Genomic DNA, 20,000 nt, shown 5'->3' on the forward strand with positions numbered 1-20,000 from the left:
GTTTAACACACCAGGTTGGAGCCAATGCTTTCCTCCCCAAAAGAAGTCAATAAGAATTGATTGTAATTTTTTAAGAAACAAATCTGGGGGCTGCAGTGCTATAAAAACGTGCCAAAGCATTGATGCTGCAAGGTTGTTTATAACAAGGGTCCAGCCCCGATAGGAGAGTTGACAAAGTAAGCCCTTCCACTTTCGTAAACGTCGCTCAGTTTTAATTATTAGAGATTCCCAGTTTTTTAAAATGAAGTTCTCAGTTCCAAGAAAGACGCCGAGGTAAAGAATTCCATCCCTTTCCCATTTAAGTTTCTCGGGAAGAGTCGGAGGAATGGCGCCATTTTGTGGACCAAGATGGAGAGCTCTGCTTTTTCCCCAGTTCACTTTTGTGGAACTTGCCAAACCAAATTCATGAATGCAACGGACCAAGGCTGAGACGTCCTCATTCGAGCGAACGATTGCACAAAGATCATCTGCATAAGCAATCACTTTAAACGGGTTCGCCATTGGTTGAGGAAGGAAACCAAGAAGACGTGCACGCAACCGAACGAGCAAAGGCTCGATCGCAAGAGAGTACAGGAGGCCAGAAAGAGGGCACCCTTGACGAATGCCTCTATTAACCGGGAAAGGGGGACACAAAATGTTGTTAACCTTTAAGAGACTAAAAGTGTTGTTATACAGTAACTGCACATGAGAGATAAAATTTTCCCCAAAACCAAACCCCCGTAAAACAGAGAAAAGATAAAAATGATCAATGGTATCAAAGGCCTTTTCTTGATCTAAGAACACCAACCCGACATTTCTTTGCTCAAGAGAACAGATTATATCACGCACAATAAAGATACTGTCATGAATTGTCCTCTTCGGGACACAGTAAGACTGATCTGGGTGTACGATCTCCTCGATTATGGCTTTAAGGCGGTTGGCAAGGGCCTTGGAAAATATTTTGTAGTCTGCACAGAGTAATGAGATGGGACGCCAGTTGTGTGGTTGCTGAAGGTCTCCTTTTTTGGGGATAAGGGCGAGGACAGCCCTCCGGCAGCTTAATGGCAGTGAGCCTGATCGTCGACCGTCGATTATAACCTCAAGTAGTTCTGGTCCGAGGAGGTCCCAAAAGGTTTTATAAAATTCCGCAGGAATTCCATCCAGGCCGGAGGCCTTACCCGAGGGTAGAGTTTGAAGAGCAGCTTGGAGTTCCTCCAAAGTTACTTCCTTGTCCATTTGTAGAACTGCAGATTTTGACAAGGTCGGTAAGGAAGAAGTCAGCACTGTTACCATTTTGTTGTCGATTTTCGGAGCACGATAAAGTTCAGTAAAGTAGTGTCTGAGTGAGGCTCTGACATCTTTTTTATTGTGTGTTATTCTTCCTTCCTTTGTGCTTACTGAAGTTATCTGCTGACTTCTCTTTGTTTGAGCTTCCAGTCCAAAAAAGAACTTAGAGGAGGTGTCCAGGTAGCACAAATTCTCCAGTCGGAGACGAATCAGCGCTCCTCTGGCTTGCCTTGCACAAAGTCCAGCAAGAAGAGCTTTTTTCTTCGCCAGCAAGAGGTTGGTTCTTTCATGATTTGAAGCCAAGAGGTTGGTCTGCAAATATAATATTTCTTTGGCAAGCAAGGATTGAAGGGCAGAGTCATATTTGGTGTGGTAGGCTCCATATTGTTGGCAAAAGGATCTTATTTGCACTTTGACGTTGTCCCACCATTTTCCAAGGCAGGGGAAGGAAGTTTTACGTTGGAGCAAGGCTCTCCAGAACACACCAAAGGCATCGACAAACAGTTGGTCATCCAAAAGGCTTGCGTTGAAGGTCCAGTAGGCAGCACCACGATTCCGAACTGGTTGGTGAATCCGAAGTGCGACCATGTGATGGTCTGAGAAGCCGCTCGGAATAATGTCCATATTGCTCACAACATTTAAAAAGGTACTGTTGATGTAGAAACGGTCCAATCTTGCAAGTGATAGGTGGCCTTTTGAACACCGACTCCACGTGTATTGGCGGAGAGAAAGATTGCGGATTCTCCACACATCAACCAAGGAAAACTTGGACAAGGCTCTCAACAAAGGCGCTGCGCTTGCTGGGTGCGGCTCCTCTCCATTACGATCAATGGTGGGGTCCATCGTGCAGTTAAAATCTCCACCCAAGCAGACAAGTCCATCAAAGTCAATGTGTACAAGAGACGTTTCTAAGTGTGTGTAAAAGGCAAGTCTCTCTGTGCTATCGCTCGGTGCGTAGACATTCAGTACGGTGTGTTTAAAGCCATTGTGTGTGAAGGTGAGTGAAATTAAATACCCTTTGATAATCTCATTAAAAACAACACTGGGACTACAAAAGGAAGGTTGTATATAAACAGCCTTGGGTGTTCCAGACTACTAAAAAACATTTTCCCCTCATTGTCCTTTGCCATTCACTTGCACAAGAGGAGCTGCATCTTGTTTCTTGCAAAAGCAAAACATCAATGTGATTTGTCTCAACAAACTGTTTAAGTTCTGCTTTACGGATGGAGGAGCGTCCCCCATTAATATTTAAACTCGCTATAGAGAAGGCCATAGGCTAACACAGAGTTTGGGTGTGTCAAAAACTTAGTCTCTCTGTGTCTGCAGCTCATTCTTTGCTTTGAGGATGCATTTCCGGAGTCGATACACTTGTGATTCCGTCACACCAAGCTGTCCGGCTTTGAGGAGCAAAAGCTTCGCAGAGATTATAAAGCCGGATAAGTCAGGGAAAAAGTTTTTAATTTTAACATGTTTCTTGCGAAAGGTGTCATGAAGAAACTTTATGATATCAGCAGGTGGAACACTGGTAACACTCTCCGAATCTTGGGAAACTGGATCATTCCATGCTTCAGCACCGCCACAAGAAGCAAGTGATGAGGCCCCGTCCGAATCATAATCCGAGTACTGATTGGTGTCCATTACATTATCGTTATGCTCCAAAGATGGAGCTGATGGTTTAATAAGGGAAGCCTCACATTCCGCTTCCAAAGGGGGAGAAGGAGTCGGAGGAGTCGGGGAAGGAAGAGTGGAGGGAGGAGGAGTGGGGGGAGGAGGAGTGGGGGAGGAGGAGTGGGGGAGGTGGAGTGGGGGAGGTGGAGTGGGGGAGGTGGAATAGGGGAGGTGGAATAGGGGAGGTGGAGGGGTGGGAAGAGGAAGAAGATTAGAAGTGGGAGGGGGAGGAGGAGGAGGAGGAGTGGGAGGGTGAAGAAAATGGGGAGGAGGAAGAATACTAATGGAAGGAATGTTATATTCCGCTTGAGATGAACCTGGTGTTTCACTAGTTGAAGCTTTACACCCTGATTCAACCAGGTTTGGAGTAATTGGTGACTTAGAAACGGTACACATTTCACTGTTGGTCTTTACAGGGAGGGGGGTTACAGTGGATTCGGTGTTAATATCCAAGGTGCCTGTGACTATGGGAGTGGTCACGTGTGCTCCCTGCTGCACAAAACCAATCTCCTCCTCATGTTCACTAACCCCACCGACAAAAAAGTCATCATCCTCTGGAGCAATTACATCAAATCGATTTTTCGTTTTAAAAAGAGCATCTATTGTTGCTTCCAAACACGAGTCATTATTCTCGGCAGCCGGCGCCATCTTTTTTGCACAGCTCGCCGTCACATCTTGACTATTGTTATCATTTAGATGCTTTAATTTATGTTTCCTTTTTGAAGGAACAACGGTGAAGCTTTCGTCATCTGTCAGGGGGGGATTTACCTCCACTCTCGACGGCCCAGGCAGATTGTTCGAGTTTGAAGCGTCACCAACGTTCCCAACTCTAGATATACCACTATTCGTCTCAATGGGTTCGATCACACTAGATATGCCACTTAATATATTCTTGGGGCAATCGCTTTTTAAATGTCCCGATTCACCACAGATAAAACAAGTTGTGGTCTCCGTCGCAATATAAATCTGGTAATTGCGGTTTTTATTTTTTAAAGTCATAACTGCATTGAGCGATTGAGCGTTGTTTTTTAGAATGATATAGCAATGACGTCGGAACGACATGATGTGGCGAACCGAAGCGTCAGAGCGGAGACGAAGTGGAATCATGGAGATTCGTGATACAACTGTGCCAAAAACGCTTAATGCAGCGACAATCTCCTCACTCGAGAAGAAGGGCGGGATGTTGGACAGTGTTAATTTTACCGCCATCGTATCGAGATAACTAACATTGACGAAGACGTCCGGCGGAACGGATAGACCGGTTTCGACCGCCTGAGCCACGTGTCGCTCCTCCGACAAGAAAACCACGACACGTTGGCTCATTTTCGAAGCGGCGAGAACATTCTCGATTCCTACGAGCTCTCCCAGAGCCATCACCACGTTCTCAACACTAACTCCATCAGGTGGAGTCATTGTCACTCCATTTTTCCGAGTGAGTGACTCGTACACACTATTGTGCAAACGTCCGTTTGCCATAGCTTAAAGCAAAAGAAGAGAAGTTTAAGTTTAACAAAGGAAAACCGTCACAAGCAACCAGCAAGTGGGGTCAAATGAAGTATAAGGGAAAGGAAGAGTATAAGGAAGAAGCTAAACCACCGATAAACGGCAGGCCTATGAAAACAAGGCAGATGAAAAAGTAGGCCCAGAAACCCGAAGGTTTCAAGGAAAACCCACAAAGCACCTACCGTGCGCGCTCTCCTTCTCTCTCTCGTCTCAGCAGGAAGGGAAACAGGGAAAAACTCCACAAACACGTACGGGGACACAGAGGGAAACGAAATAGGGACAGGAACAACACTAACACAGCACAGTACTCACAGCTGCACACACAGAGCCGCCATGACGCCACACCCATGCACGACTCACCAACGACCAGCAGGGGGCGAGAGAGAGAGAGAGAGAGAGAGAGAGAGAGAGAGAGAGAGAGAGAGAGAGAGAGAGAGAGAGAGAGAGAGAGAGAGAAAGACAGAGAGACAGAGAGAGAGAGAGAGAGAGAGAGAGAGAGAGAGAGAGAGAGAGAGAGAGAGAGAGAGAGAGAGAGAGAGAGAGAGAGAGAGAGAGAGAGAGAGAGAGAGAGAGAGAGAGAGAGAGAGAGAGAGAGAGAGAGAGAGAGAGAGAGAGAGAGAGAGAGAGAGAGAGAGAGAGAGAGAGAGAGAGAGAGAGAGAGAGAGAGAGAGAGAGAGAGAGAGAGAGAGAGAGAGAGAGAGAGAGAGAGAGAGAGAGAGAGAGAGAGAGAGAGAGAGAGAGAGAGAGAGAGAGAGAGAGAGAGAGAGAGAGAGAGAGAGAGAGAGAGAGAGAGAGAGAGAGAGAGAGAGAGAGAGAGAGAGAGAGAGAGAGAGAGAGAGAGAGAGAGAGAGAGAGAGAGAGAGAGAGAGAGAGAGAGAGAGAGAGAGAGAGAGAGAGAGAGAGAGAGAGAGAGAGAGAGAGAGAGAGAGAGAGAGAGAGAGAGAGAGAGAGAGAGAGAGAGAGAGAGAGAGAGAGAGAGAGAGAGAGAGAGAGAGAGAGAGAGAGAGAGAGAGAGAGAGAGAGAGAGAGAGAGAGAGAGAGAGAGAGAGAGAGAGAGAGAGAGAGAGAGAGAGAGAGAGAGAGAGAGAGAGAGAGAGAGAGAGAGAGAGAGAGAGAGAGAGAGAGAGAGAGAGAGAGAGAGAGAGAGAGAGAGAGAGAGAGAGAGGAAGAGAGAGAGAGAGAGAGAGAGAGAGAGAGAGAGAGAGAGAGAGAGAGAGAGAGAGAGAGAGAGAGAGAGAGAGAGAGAGAGAGAGAGAGAGAGAGAGAGAGAGAGAGAGAGAGAGAGAGAGAGAGAGAGAGAGAGAGAGAGAGAGAGAGAGAGAGAGAGAGAGAGAGAGGAAGAGAGAGAGAGAGAGGAAGAGAGAGAGAGGAAGAGAGAGAGAGAGAGAGAGAGAGAGAGAGAGAGAGAGAGAGAGAGAGAGAGAGAGAGAGAGAGAGAGAGAGAGAGAGAGAGAGAGAGAGAGAGAGAGAGAGAGAGAGAGAGAGAGAGAAGAGAAAGAGGAAGAGGAAGAGGAAGAGGAAGAGGAAGAGGGAGAGAGAGAGGAAGAGGCAGAGAGAGAGGAAGAGGCAGAGAGAGAGGAAGAGGCAGAGAGAGAGGAAGAGGCAGAGAGGCAGAGAGAGATAGATATATATATATATATATATATATATATATATATATATATATATATATATATATATATATATATGTGCAGATAAATTAGTTTTGTTGAGACAGAAATGCATCAATAAACTCATTAAATTTGCGACTGTTCAGATTTTTTTTTTTTTTGGTCATTCAGCTTTGCAACGAATAAAGTGTTAAATTTGTTACGAGAATAAATCTTTTGACATTATTACCATGTTAGTGGTGGATCCAGGTGTGGACATTCAAGTACAATCCTACATGGCAAGGTCATGGCAGTGAAAAGTCAAGGTTTATCCTCATGTATATGTTGAACACAGTGGGCTAGTCTCGGGGAGAAATGGGTTGGACTTGTGTACGTAATACTTGAATGGTCCCAGTTCAATAGCATACATGTAATGTATTGTACCGGCACATCATTCATGCAAATTGTCAGAACATTTGTCATTACAGGTAATAATCCACAACAACAACAAAGACAACATAGTTCTAATACTTTTTAATGAAAAGGATTGTGGGAAAGTACTGTGCTTGAGCAGAAAGTTCTGTTCTCAGAACTTTGTGTTTTGCCCCAAGGAGGGCCGTTTAAGGTACATTTTGAAATTACGTAGTTAGGATTAGGCTCAGTTTATTCAGATTCTTTGGCAGTTCAGTTTGTACAGACATTGGTCAATTTGGACCACATGTTAAAGCAATTTATAAAAACTAATTCACAAGATTTTGAACCAATTTTAAAATCAGCCCCGTGGGCAAAAATCAGCCCCCTCACCCCACATGACGAGGCGGATTTATCAGCCCCGTCCGATTTTGAAAATGCAAGGCCTGGTGAGGCTGATGGAGAAATTAAAATCCAATTTCTAAATTGGATTTCTAAAATCCAATCTAAAACTGCTCCTGGATGCAGCACCTCCAACTCTGAAAGAACCCCCTGCGGAGCTGTCCATTATGGGTTCCGTCCCTTGGCGCAAGTTCTGTCCTGGTGGCATTTCTATTTTCCCTTGCACCTCAAACCTATTTCCTACGTCACCACTCATTCCATCCTCAGGACTCCCACACACAGCAGGCTGCACACATTCCAAGGTTATGTGTTGACATTCCACACCTTCAACCTTGCCTGAGTACTGACTAACTGCCTCGCACTCCAGGGCTACATTCTCGACCGCCAGGTGAGTACTCACACACTCTTTGGCCTCAGCAGCACATACCGGTGCTGTAGTCTGGACTGTGGGCTCACAACATTCACCCACAGGTACTCCACACACACATTCAGGGGTCACGCATACGTGCACCCCATCGGACAGAGTCGCTTCGTTAACACAAAATTCAATCTCTACCCTAAGCTCATCGTCCGCACCATGAATGCATGTACCCACGTACCTGCTACGTTCCAGACTCACCTCTGTCAGGTCGCTTCTCTCCAGCAGGTTGCTCATCATTGATTCGCCACACTCCTCTGGGGCTGTCAGCTCCACACGCTGGATCTGTTCAAAATGTATCTCACTCGTAAACAACCCCGCATGCTCCCTCAATGTCTCCATCACCAGGGTTTGCTCTAAGTGTGATGTCATCCGACGAGTGATGTCAATCAAGTTCCGCACCACTAACATTACTCCCTGTTGTGATATCACACATCCCACATTGTTGTGCTGTTCTACTTCCTGGCTCCGTTTTCTTTTCCATTTGAGTCGTTCTTCCTCTCCGAGCCTTTTGAGTTGTTCGTTATCTTTCCGGAGTTTTTCCATCTCCGTGGACTCCAACTTTGCTCTCTCCTTGAGTTGGACAATTTCAAATTTATCCTGTTTTTGTTTTCTACCCCACCGTCTCTCATGTTCTTCATTCTCCAATCTCATCGTTTCTTTCAATTGGCTGATTTATTTTTCCCATTTCATTCGTCGTTCTTTCAAGCCTGGTGTTGGCTTAGTGGTTAGGGCGGCGGCTTGGGATCCCAGGGTCCTGAGTTCAAGCCCCGTTGGCTGCTGAATTAACACCAGGGGGTTGACTCAGCCTGTCATCCTTCCGAGGTCGGCGAAGTGAGTACCAGTGTATTGGTCCCGGTGTATGCCCCGGTTAGAATAGGTGTACCATATCCCTGTGTGTCGTAAGAGGCGACCAGGGTTGGCATCAGGAAGGGCATCCGGCCATAAAACATTGCCTCAAGAAAAAGCCAAACTCCTGCACAGCAGGGAAAAATGGCTGTAAAAACGGTCATTATTTGTCGTTCTTTCACAATCTCCGCGTACTTCAACCTTGCTTTCTCTTTTAGTCGTTCTTGTCCTTCCTTTTGTTCCATTCCTTGTTCTTTTTGTTTCCTATCCCACTGTCTCTCTTGCTCTTCATTCTCCAATCTCGTCGTTTCCTTCAATTGGTTAATCTTCCTTTCCTGTTTCATTCGTTGTTCTTTCACTACTCTTTTTTGCATCTCATTCTTTAGTCTTGCTTTGGCTTCAAGATGTTCGATCTGCACAGTGTGGGTCCTAAACGTTTCATTCTCCGTTCTCTTTCTTTCCTCTCTTAACATCCTCAGTTTGTTTTGTAATTCCCTCTCTTTGTTTTGGCGTTTCCATAACTCAGAAGCTTTTTCCCATCATTCCTCTCTCATCTCCACACCTCTTTTGCATTCTTGCTTTCTCCATTCGTCCATTCTCTTTCCGTGTCCCTTGCTAATTTCTAGTTCACTTGCCAGTTCATTTCCTCTGGACTTTAATTTCCGAAGCTTTTCGGACTTTTCCAACAATTCTTCCTTCCTTTTCTCCAGATTTTTCTCTCCTCTTTTTAGCTCCTGTTCCAGGCTCTCCCTTATCCGATTGCCTGATCTTACCTCTTCCTTCAGTAGTTCCAATTCCCGATTGTGCTCACATTTTTCCTTTTCTACCTTTTTTTCCATTCTTCCTCCAAGCTCTTCCTATCCCGAGAATTACGAATTTGCTCCTCTTTTCTTTTATTCAGTTTGCTCGCCTTTTGTAACAAAAACCCACACAACCATTCAACTTGAGTCATTTCCCCATGTAGTTCCTCGACTGTGCTGGCTAAGTCGTCTTCCAGCTCCTGAATTTGTTCCTCTGCATCGGCCAATCGTTGCGACTCCCCATGCACACAATCCTCCTGAACCTCGACTCCGCGCCGCTGTGCCTCGTCCAATTCAATCTGCAATTCCTCAATATAGTCACCAGCACACCTCCATTGGTCCAAGGCATCCGACAAGCGTCCATGAAGCTCATGAATGTATGCGTTGGCGTCCTCATTCGTCTGCCCCGGCGTATACCGTGTCCACGCGGCCTGAACCGGTGGCTGAGAGCCTCTGCCTCGTGTTGTGCCGTTCGTTGCACTATAATTAGCCCTCTCCCGCTTCGTGTCACGCCGAGATGGAGCTGCGCCGCCATTTTGAGACTCCATTTTCTGTATAATTTGCAAATTTTTCCTCCGATCCGCTCAAGCATAAAATCAAATCAAATTTGGACCGTTTTTTTTTTTGTACTCAATGTCCGGGGTGCAAAATGCACCGCAGGTCCAAATATCCCACTCCTGACGACAGTTGTTGCGGATCCGGGATGACGGGAATCTGACCCGGTCCGAGGTGCCAGCCCCGCCACCGCCGTCTCCGGGAGTCTACAACGCCGGCCGGCTCGGCACAGGCCTCGGGTCAAGCGTCTTCAATCGCGATACCAACGTAATCCTGTACCTTACCAGTTGGGGAGATAGAACCCCTAGTTACAGACTGGCTTTGTCAGTGACCGAGCGGAGTCGACCAGCGTGTAACCACTTTGGCCCTGTATGCCAATCGAACGGATCGTTCATCGACGCTACGCGCATTGATCCATAGCGGCAACTGCAGAATAATTAACCAGATTTATTGGGGAACATCAGGGATCACAACACAAGCAATAAAACACTGCAATGGTTATACTAACGATCTACCCGTTCTTACCTAGGGAACCACGGTCTAAAAGTTTCGAGGGGATTCGATGAAATATGCCTTATACAACACGTTCAAACAAACAGCATGCATGCACACAGAGAACTTGGTGATGGCTCATGGACGAGGACCGTGTCCAAAAGCACGAATATCGCTCGTACCAAGCGGTGGTGTCCACGGGTTCAAACTCCCGCTCAAACGTGCTGCGCGGCAAGATGGCGGCGCGGTGTTCTTCCTCCTTTAGTCACCGCGTGCGCGGTCTCCGCGCGCTCTGACCTCGCGTAGGGTCGAAGATGGACCTCAGCTGATCTCTCTCACGGTCCAGCACACAAATCCCGGCCTGGCCTGTTCTCCATACAAGGCCCAAGTCGAGATCCGAGTTCCACAGGCGGATCAGCAAACGTGATGCGCCGTTGCCGTTGGTGAGTAAGGACCGTCCGAAGGTCCGGCGTCTCCTCTCCGGCCTTCCCGCCTCGAAGCCCGACTCCCGCTCCGTCCTCTCAGTGCCTCTCTCGGTCGAATCGGACGTTCAGGTCGGGTTAGCATCTCTCCCGGCAGATCCACCACGGTGCCTCCTTCGTTTGCTCGCCTCGAGAACCCAGCCGTTCCTCACACACAGCACTCCTTCGTTCGCTCGCCTCGAAACACGAGCACTCTTCGAGTGCGAGTATTTCCACATACTCATCTTTTGTTTCTCCTTTCTCTCGCTTCTCTCGGCGACTCTCTGACCAAAGGCTCCGCCCCTCGCGTCACTTCCTGTCCAGGCCACACCCCTTCCTCTCTTACAGGAGAGGAAAAAGCATCATCTCGCGTTCCACCACCGTATGAACAGAAAAACACAGTCTTCTTCACCTCCCGACACACACATATCGTCCCTTACACCACACAACCTATCCAAACAGGCATTTAATGGGGGATCTGTGCTGATCCTATTCTTAGTAATCCCATTAAGGGCCATTTCCATAACAATATGATGCAGAAACTCATGAGGTTTTGTGTACACCATCAACACACTTCAATGTGAGCTCTGTCGTCGTGTGCACGTTTATAGGACATCAAGGCGGTGCACGAGTTGTTGCCATGTTCAGCTCAGCATGTTTGCATTCACCAGTGTACATGCAGCTGTGATCTGAGAACGAAGATCCTGCAGCTTTGTCACCTTGGTGTTGTGGACAACATATTTGACAAACCTCCACAGAATAAAATCAAGAGGGGTTATGTCTGGTGATCATGGGGGGTAGGCAGTTGGTCCGTCTTGGCCAATCCAGCGACCTGAAATATTTCATTCAAGATAGCTCGAATAACTAAAACCCAATGAGGGGGAGTGCCGTCCTGTTGAAATATTTAACCCTTTCGTACCGTATTAACCGACACGGGTATGGATCCGCACTCGCTGGAGTACGTAATTGATAGACCATCCACGAAGAAAGGCAACTACACATTTTGTTCGTCCATCGACCTCAACTTTTGTTCTTCCATCGACCATCTTGCACTTTGTATAAGGTCCCTGCAGATTCCGTTTCACCCCATTTTTGCCATAGAGGTTTCCCTATAGATGACATATCAATTCATATCCCGTATGGATTGGGTCATAGGTCCTCGTGTGCTGAAAACACTACTCAAACTGTCCCATGAGTGGATTTGAGAGGACACACACAGTTGATATAATATTTTTTTTCCCATTGGTTGATATTTTTGAGAATTATTGAAATTATTGCACCAAATGGAAAATTTGGAAATTTTGGAAAATCTACCAACATCAATTCCCCTCATTCCTCCCCACACCTGTTGTTTGTCCAAGTCTCTCTCTATATTGGCCTTCAATTCTGCTGTTGGTGTTTCCCCCTCTCCGTCAACTGTTCCTCTGGTCTGGTCGTGTCCTCATCCAATCAGTGTACTCGTACCAGCTCTTCCACGAGCCTTGACTGTGTATCCAAAACAGATAATAACTCGAGGGGGAGCACTCGGCAGAGTGCAAAACCTCCGCCGCCAATACTGCTCGGTCACTCAAGTGAACCTGATATCCTATTTATTCAATTTGACGTCAACAGTTCTCACAAAGTTATAGTTTGCAACTTTCCCTTTTACTTTTAACTTTTACATACTCAATGAATTCGTCATAACTACATTCCTTGAGACAGAAATTGATTTTACATGGGTATATCCACCTGAAGTTCCAAAATCAGCTGCAATTATAATTTTGGGATGTTTTTTGTTGGAAATCACTTATAACACGTAGAAATGCAAAAAAAAAAAAAAATCGAAATTTTGTTGAAAAAAAAGTGGCAAAATTTTTTTTTCTCTAACAATTTTTTTTTTGGGGGGGGGGGAGGGGGGGTTGGAAATCACTTAAAACATGTAGAAATGCAAAAACAAAAAATTCAAATATTTTTTCAAAATGGCCACCATAGCGGCCATATTGGATTTTGGACCAAATCCAAAATCAAATGGCATGATCCTTGGACCATACCGGATCCCCCCAACAAGTTTCGTCGAAATCCGTCGAGGAGTTTTTCCGTAATACTTTTCACAAACAAACAAACAAACAAACAAACAGAAAGGGGTGAAAACAGTAACCTCCGATCTTCGATGGCGGAGGTTAATAATAATGTACGACACTGTTGTCTTGTGCATCAATAAACCTCCCTGGTAAAAACAAGGGCTTGGGGAGGGGGAGGGGGGCTTTGTACACACCCACAGCATACCCAACCTCTTTATTTTAGTGAAATTAGCTACATTTACTGGTCATTGGCAGTCGTTGGAATTCAAGGCCTTTTCGAATAGAACGCTGCCACCTGAGCAACCCATTGAATGTTGGCTGTACGGCAAAACACGAACATTAATCGGGTTTCCATGCCATATATAAATCTCATGCAACAACAGGAACAACACCCTGATGAACCAAGGCATGAACCTCACCCTTCACTAGCAGAACCAGTTTCACAAAACATACCTTTCAGTGGGTAATGTTTCCAAACAATTACAGCAGCGTATCTCAGATGTGGCTGTTTCTAACTGTGAAAGGCCAATGTGAGACCTCAAATTCCTGGCTATGTTGCATTACACACATGATGGAGTTAATGGAGATCAATGTCAAAGAGAATCATATTTCTTTTATTTATTTGTAAATGTCTTGCAGATAGTGTTAAAAATGTACGAATGTGGGATACCTTCATGAGATCTTTCATTTGAAACATCTGGTTCAATAGCAAGTTTCACTCAAAGGACTCTCAGATGCTCCCTAACTCCTCCATTGGTCTAGTAGCCCCCCCTCATGATTAAAATCCACAAATCCAGGCTTTCACAGGGTTTTTCCTCCCATAAGACACACACACACAACACATGTTGTATGGAATTTGAGATTATGACCCCAGCATCATGAGCCAGAGATCCATAAAGATATCCAGGATCTTTAAAGTCCCAAATAAGTGGAAGCAGAGATGGTCATGCCCCTATGATACAGCAGCACTTTTTTCTTTCGTCTGGCTTGAGGGGAGATTTTTGAAGTAAAAGTTGTTCTCAGACAGTCTTCCACACAGCATGTCAGGCTTTGGAGGAGCATACTTTGGGGGTAATCATGGACACATAACGTACCTCCTGCCATCCTGAGTGGGCCAGTCCTGCATTAGATGGTATGCAGTCTGGAGATTGTCACACCCACTTCAAGGTGATTCCGTTTGTCCCCAGGCAAACATGCTGACCAACACCAATTCAGACCTGTTTCAAGCGACACTATTCCTTCTGGGGCAAGTCACATCCTGTGGGTTTAATGGAGTTTGGGAGATATTGCAGACAGCTTCCAGGTTGCTTAGTTCATTTGCCATTTGTCTGTCTGCTCAACCCATAACATTTGCCGACAAGTCATTTTCATCAGATATAATTTTAGGTGGGCAAGATAGCTCTTGGGATGCTTATTCTAAATCCGTTTTTAGTTTTCCTTCAGCACATCTAGTTTTTGTGATGAGACCGATCAGATTTTAAAGCTTAATGCCTTTATTGTAATTAAGGAAATCACCTTTCAAATGGTTTTGCGGAAACTTCTCGGGAAACCACAAATCTCCCGCATACAGATATAGAGTCCAGAAACTGCTCGATGCATATCAAACCAGAGTTGGTGTCAAAGCCACCCAATGCTCGCCTGTTTATACATTTATCGTTTTTAAAAGACTAGTCTAATAATATTTCTTATAAAGCATTGCAGTGAAGTCTGATCCAAATAATTTGAAAGCAATATATGTATTTGTATATTGTAATCAGTAACAAGAGCACAAGTGAGCACAATATACACTCGAACAAGAAGGTATATACAGAATTGTGCTACTTCATGGAAAACAGCATCCTGGTTGCCATTGCAACCACTTTAGATGACGAACGTATGTCACGACACACCGTCTCCACAGTCTGTACCTATGTACCAAATATGAAAGGTGAAAGTTGAAAACTTTGGGAGTTAGAGTGCGGACAGGAACGGATGGAAAACAGCATCCTGGTTGCCATGGCATCCACTTTAGATGATGAACGTATGTCGTGACACAACGGCTCCACAGTCTGTACCTATGTACCAAATATATAAAGTGAAAGTTGAAAACTTTGGGAGTTAGAGTGCGGACAGGAACGGACGGACAGACAGACGGACGACCGGTATCACATAATACGCCCCGATATATATATATATATATATATATATATATATATATATATATATATATATATATATATATATATATATATATATATATATATATATATATATATATATATATATAGATGGGAGCTCTGCACTGGGCCGCGCTATGAGAGGGTGTAGGGCAGCCCGGAATCATGGCGAAACCCAATCCTTATCCCTGTGTCGTAAGAGGCGACCAGGGTTGCGTCAGGAAGGGCATCCGGCGTAAAACCTATGCCAAATCAGTATGCGGATCAAAACTGATGATCCGCTGTGGCGACCCCTAACGGGAGCAGCCGAAAGACGAACAACATATATATATATATATATATATATATATATATATTGGGCGTATAAAAAATAGTGTGGTAGAAAAAACATTAGAAAGGAAAAAATAACTTGCACCAAAAACTTTAACATTTTCACACTCACGCTGACGCTGACACACGCTCACGCCGGGGGTATTGCTATCGCTCTCTGTTCTTCAAACAGGCGAGCTAAAAATGGAGTCGCATGTCCTTGAAATTACATTTTTTACATTCACATCTGGATTTATTTCCCGAACACCTTGGCACAGTGAGTGACAAGCAGGGGGACACTTCCATCAAGACATTCAGGCAATGGAAAATGACTACCACGGTTTCTGGAATGAATCTTCTGGAATCTTCTGGAAACCTGATCTTCAGTGCTGCAATTTTCCTGATATTAACTTGTTCTGGTGGTAGCGTCTTCTCCACAAGCAGCTATACCCTCTTTAGTCTGAGCCTCTCGAGGACCTTCAAGGCAACAGATGTTGATATTGTCCGAGAGCACTTCAGGTCATTGCTTTGCTTGTTGGACTTAAGGGTAGCCACAACATTGGCTTTCTTACAAAGCCTAGGCATTGATATTCCAGTTTGGTAGAGTTTGTTGCAATTTCATGAGGAATCCAATTCATAAAGCAATACAGCAGACAGCTCAACTAAGCATGTTTATAGCAAATATGTTATCCTCCAGCTCATGAAGGTTTCACATCATTAAAAAAAGATCCAATTGTATCCTACCCTCCAGAAGTAATCCGTGTTGGTACATTTACACATGGAAATGGACCTTGTGATTGTGCTTATTAATCACTGCAGTAATGAATTTGTGTCAGTTTTGCAAAAATAATTGAAATCACTAACCTTCAGAAAGTTTAACAGAATATAGGGCAGTTAACAACATCGCTGAACAGGGACCGTTAAGAATGATTAATTCGAAAGATTTCTTCAAAACAAGGTAACATCATCCTCGGTTCATTGCATGCTGTTTGAGTAATGGTTGAATGAATACTAAGGTCCAACTTATCGGCAATTGGTAAACATTAATCGATGTTTGAATCTTGGCCAAGCTCTAACGATCAACCTGGTCATCAATGTGTGTGCCGTCCCTCGGACGGATGTTAAACAGGCGTCCTGTCTGCCAACATTATTTAGTGGACATTAAAGATCCCACAGTGTCCTTTGCGAAGAGTAGGCAACTAATTGCCGACAGCATGAACAGATTCGACATTCCTGCCATTACCGACCGAGGGCATTGCATCTGCGGTGCCCTCAGCCAATGATGCTTCCCCAAAGTCTTGTGCTGCATACAAAAGACGAAGTGTGTCAAATTCGGGATGAAGTACCCAAAAATAAACTCTGGAGTTTTGAAAGTTTTTGGTTTGATCGTCCCTCTCTTACTTGTACATTCGACAACTACTTTGTAACGTCGGACCATTGACCAACTTTAGTGGTGGAAATTTATATTCCTGTTGGACTGGCTTGTTTGTGGTTTTTCGTGATCAATTATTCTTACTTGGTGATTAAATTTTAGCCTGGTTGAGTCAAGTCAAAGACCTTCAAAATGCAACGTGCTGCTTCTTTGCTTGAAGCTCAGCATTTAGAGGATAAAGCATAGAGAAACCCTATTGGTTGCGCCGACTGCAGAGAGAAAAGACATTCACAAAATGGCGTCGTCTTCACCTACAGTGCCCAGACCCGAGTTACGTGCTTTCCCCAAGGTCACCGTTCGTTTGTCTGAAGTCAAGTCGGGTCACGTCTCTGGCTGCATGTCGCAGCTACTCCATGAGCTTTCCAACCTGGAATTGGTAACCAATTAGGAAACAATTGGTAAACAATTAAAAACAAGATCGTGTAACCAGGTAAGGGTAAAAAAGATCTCAACAAATGTTTAATTCTGTTTCTCGTGTCAAAGCAGAAAACTCAGAGTCATGATCATTTAAGGAGAAAACTGAAATGTAAACCACCGGAATTGCAATAACTTAACACGGTGAAGATACCATATCACACACTCGGTCAGTTTAAAAGAAACATTTTCCGTTCTGTTTTCCCCGACAGGGTGGCATGTTTTAAAGAGTCTGAATACGAGTTGAAGAAATGTCAAGCAGGCATGCGACAAGTCGTAAAACTTTTAATTTAATTCTGTTCTCAGCACACAAACAACTTCCCACTGCTACAGATCAAACGTTTTGGCTCAAACAGTAAAAAATAAAAATGGCCAAAATGAAACGGGCAACAAAGCAGACTTTTACACGTAACAATTTCTTTCAACAAGTAATTAGACACGTACATGAGGTACACTTTAAAACACCTTTTTCCTCTCATCCAAGCAAAGAAATGTCTCAGACCAGTATTAAACTGAGCAAGAGAAACTGACCTCCCAAGGCCTGTCATTATAATCATAAAATAAAAAGAACAATCCTTCAAAAAAATAAAAATGTCAAAGTCATTCCCAACATGGCAGTATTTGAGCCTGTAATTATGAGCAGAAATTATTAATGAACCTTTGTCTTGATAGATAACGGTCCTGCAAGTCAATTCTGCATTGCTCAAGCTTTCATTGGCACTCAAGCTACAAGAATGCAAACGAGCTGCAGAGAGTTAGTCACAGCTTCTTCTCCTTTATTTATTTTTGTTGATTTTAACCATCAATAGCATGGGCTCTGGAAGGGAATTGAGGGTGAACTTGAATAACTAGGAAATTCATCAGCAGGTCACATTTGCAGGTTCTCACATGCTCGATAATTCGGGTTCGCGGAGCTTTACAGCTACACGCTTATTCAAGTGCACTGACATGAACATGAAGGTTGCAATGTTATGGTTTTTCTGTTGGAGTTTTTAAGCATCAGATTTGTAGATACCGAACATGAGCAATCTGACTTCTCGTGCTATCCCTCAAGCTAAGCAACATGATCTCTATGTTGTTACGGACAAATCTCAGAACGATCAACGTCCCGTGTTGCAACTCGAAAGCACATGGTAAACTTGCTCGGGTACGTTTAAATGTGCACACGATAAACATGCGAAGGAAAGACTCACATCTTGATGCTGTTGGAGGAATAAAAGTGAAATAACGGCAAAAAACAGGCAAGGAGTAAAAGTTTGGTAATATCAAACTAACTGTGGTTGAGATGCAGGTTTTGGAGTTGTAAGATTGCAAACGAGCAGCAGCAGGTTAAAGTGTTCTCAACTGGGATGTTTCTACAAGACCATACTTTACGCACAAATCGTCAACCATGACCTCCTTGACATGCAGTCACCGTTATTACGTGCGTGACCATCATTTTGCACATATATGGTGTCTGTCAAAATAGTTCATTCCAGCACACTCATTACATAATAACATTTATTCTTTTGTTCATTCATCTCGGAGAACCTTTCGAAAAGATAACATGATCATTTGTCTACTTGCGTGCATTGCATAACATTGCATTCGTGCTCGATCCTTTGGCGCAACTTCCCAAAGGGCTAAACAGGATATTCCGACTTGCACCGACCGGGCAGTTGTGGAGCAAATGGCGGAATTTCCACTGGAAGACCTTCTTCTCTCTCTCTCTCCATCATCACTGAGTGATATCGTAAACATATCAAGTTTAAATTTTTGACCAGTGTACAGTATATCAAAACATCATTAAATACACTTTTGTCGACATTCTGGGGTAAAACGACACCAACTTAAAACGTTGTGAAACAGGTTAAAATGACTGCAAATGATCTTATTAAATTTTCTAAAATTAGGAGCATAAGGAGAGGAAAATCTGCTGACGATGAAAAAAAGAAAAAGAAAAAGTAAAGCAAAGTAAAGCTGAAAATTAAAATTGTATTTTATAACAAGGAACTAGATACATGAAATATGGACAATATGAGAAAGCATCTTTATTTATTTTATTTTTGTTTACTTTTAAAGTCATATTTTGTATAAAAAAAATCAAAACGACGCAAGTTTAAAACACAGATAAGTCTTATGATTGTCGTCGTCCCCAAAGTAACGCAGGCGATGTGGATGAGGACGAGGACTTTGTAGTGTTGTTTGTGCAAAGGGGTTGCAGCAAAGCCAGGCAGTGTTCTGGTACTGAAGGCAGGCTGCCTGTGAGGTTCAGAACAGCAGACTTTGTCGCCTGCCTGTAAGCCACAGCAGAACGAAGGAAAAAATGAATGAACAAAGGGTCAAACCAAAACACCATTAAAAACTGATAAGCAAGACATTTCTACCAACTCAATTTAAATTTAAACCAAGAAACACACCAAGCAGCATACTTAAAGGAACATAATACAAAACAGGAAAATTACAGCAATTACGACTCTTGCAAGACTTGTACTGATCTGCATAAATAAATGTAAAACAAATAAATGTCAAAAAAATAAAACACCATGTAAAAACAACATACAAACCATAACTTAAGAACACCTGAATTCAAGATGAGCTTGTAGCTTTTCTCCTCCACAGATGTTATGTTAGGGCTGGCAAGATAGCCTTGAGATATGCACACTTTTCTAGCGTGTGTTTAGAATCTCGGCCCAGCTATAAACTCTCATCGCAATGTTTCACAGGGAGGGTGATTCATCAATGTGTTCTGTCCCTCGGATAGACGTTAAACTTGGCGTCCCATCTGCCGGCATTCGTTGGTGGATGTTAGAGAGACCAGTGTCCTTCATGAAGAATCGTCGAGCTATTGCCAACACCCTTAACAATAATTTTTTTCAAATTCCTACCCTAACCTCAGGTTCCTCTTGTCCCAAGGGAACAGAGTGCAAAAGGGTCAATTTGTACATTAAAGAGTTCATAATTAAAATTAAACTTCATTGCTTTTGTTTTGTCATTCAATAACTTAGCCATCCATCACCTATTATTACTTCTTATCTAGATATATACATCCATCACCTATTACTCAGTGATGACTTCTCCACTCCGGATTTACCGGGGCCTGTCAGATAGTTCGATCTGAGATTTCTCGATTCCATATTCACCGTGAAACTCACCCGGAAGCCTGATCAGGGCGAGAGGAGTACCACATTATCAGGGCTTTCCTCGCCTTTGTCTTCCCAGCCCACAAATTAATC

General features: G+C 44.0%; 1 protein-coding gene across 4 annotated transcripts in view; it reads right to left on the reverse strand.

The window, feature by feature from the left end:
- Positions 1-17,054: 17,054 nt before the first annotated feature.
- Positions 17,055-20,000, reverse strand: part of LOC147018970 (cyclin-dependent kinase 17-like) — a 184,362-nt gene continuing 181,416 nt past the window's right edge. For 3 of the 4 annotated variants that reach the window (XM_085899102.1, XM_085899101.1, XM_085899103.1), the window contains one exon: positions 17,055-19,061. In XM_085899102.1, coding sequence (XP_085755228.1) covers positions 19,036-19,061 — 26 coding nt within the window. In that variant the 3' untranslated portion in view covers positions 17,055-19,035. Of the gene's footprint in view, positions 19,062-19,821; positions 19,928-20,000 lie in introns of all 4 variants that reach the window. The other variant, XM_085899100.1, reaches the window with a different exon arrangement.

Source organism: Eptatretus burgeri, chromosome 10, assembly GCF_056783735.1.
Source record: "Eptatretus burgeri isolate ZD-2024b chromosome 10, Ebu_testis_v1, whole genome shotgun sequence".
Taxonomy (NCBI): domain Eukaryota; kingdom Metazoa; phylum Chordata; class Myxini; order Myxiniformes; family Myxinidae; genus Eptatretus; species Eptatretus burgeri.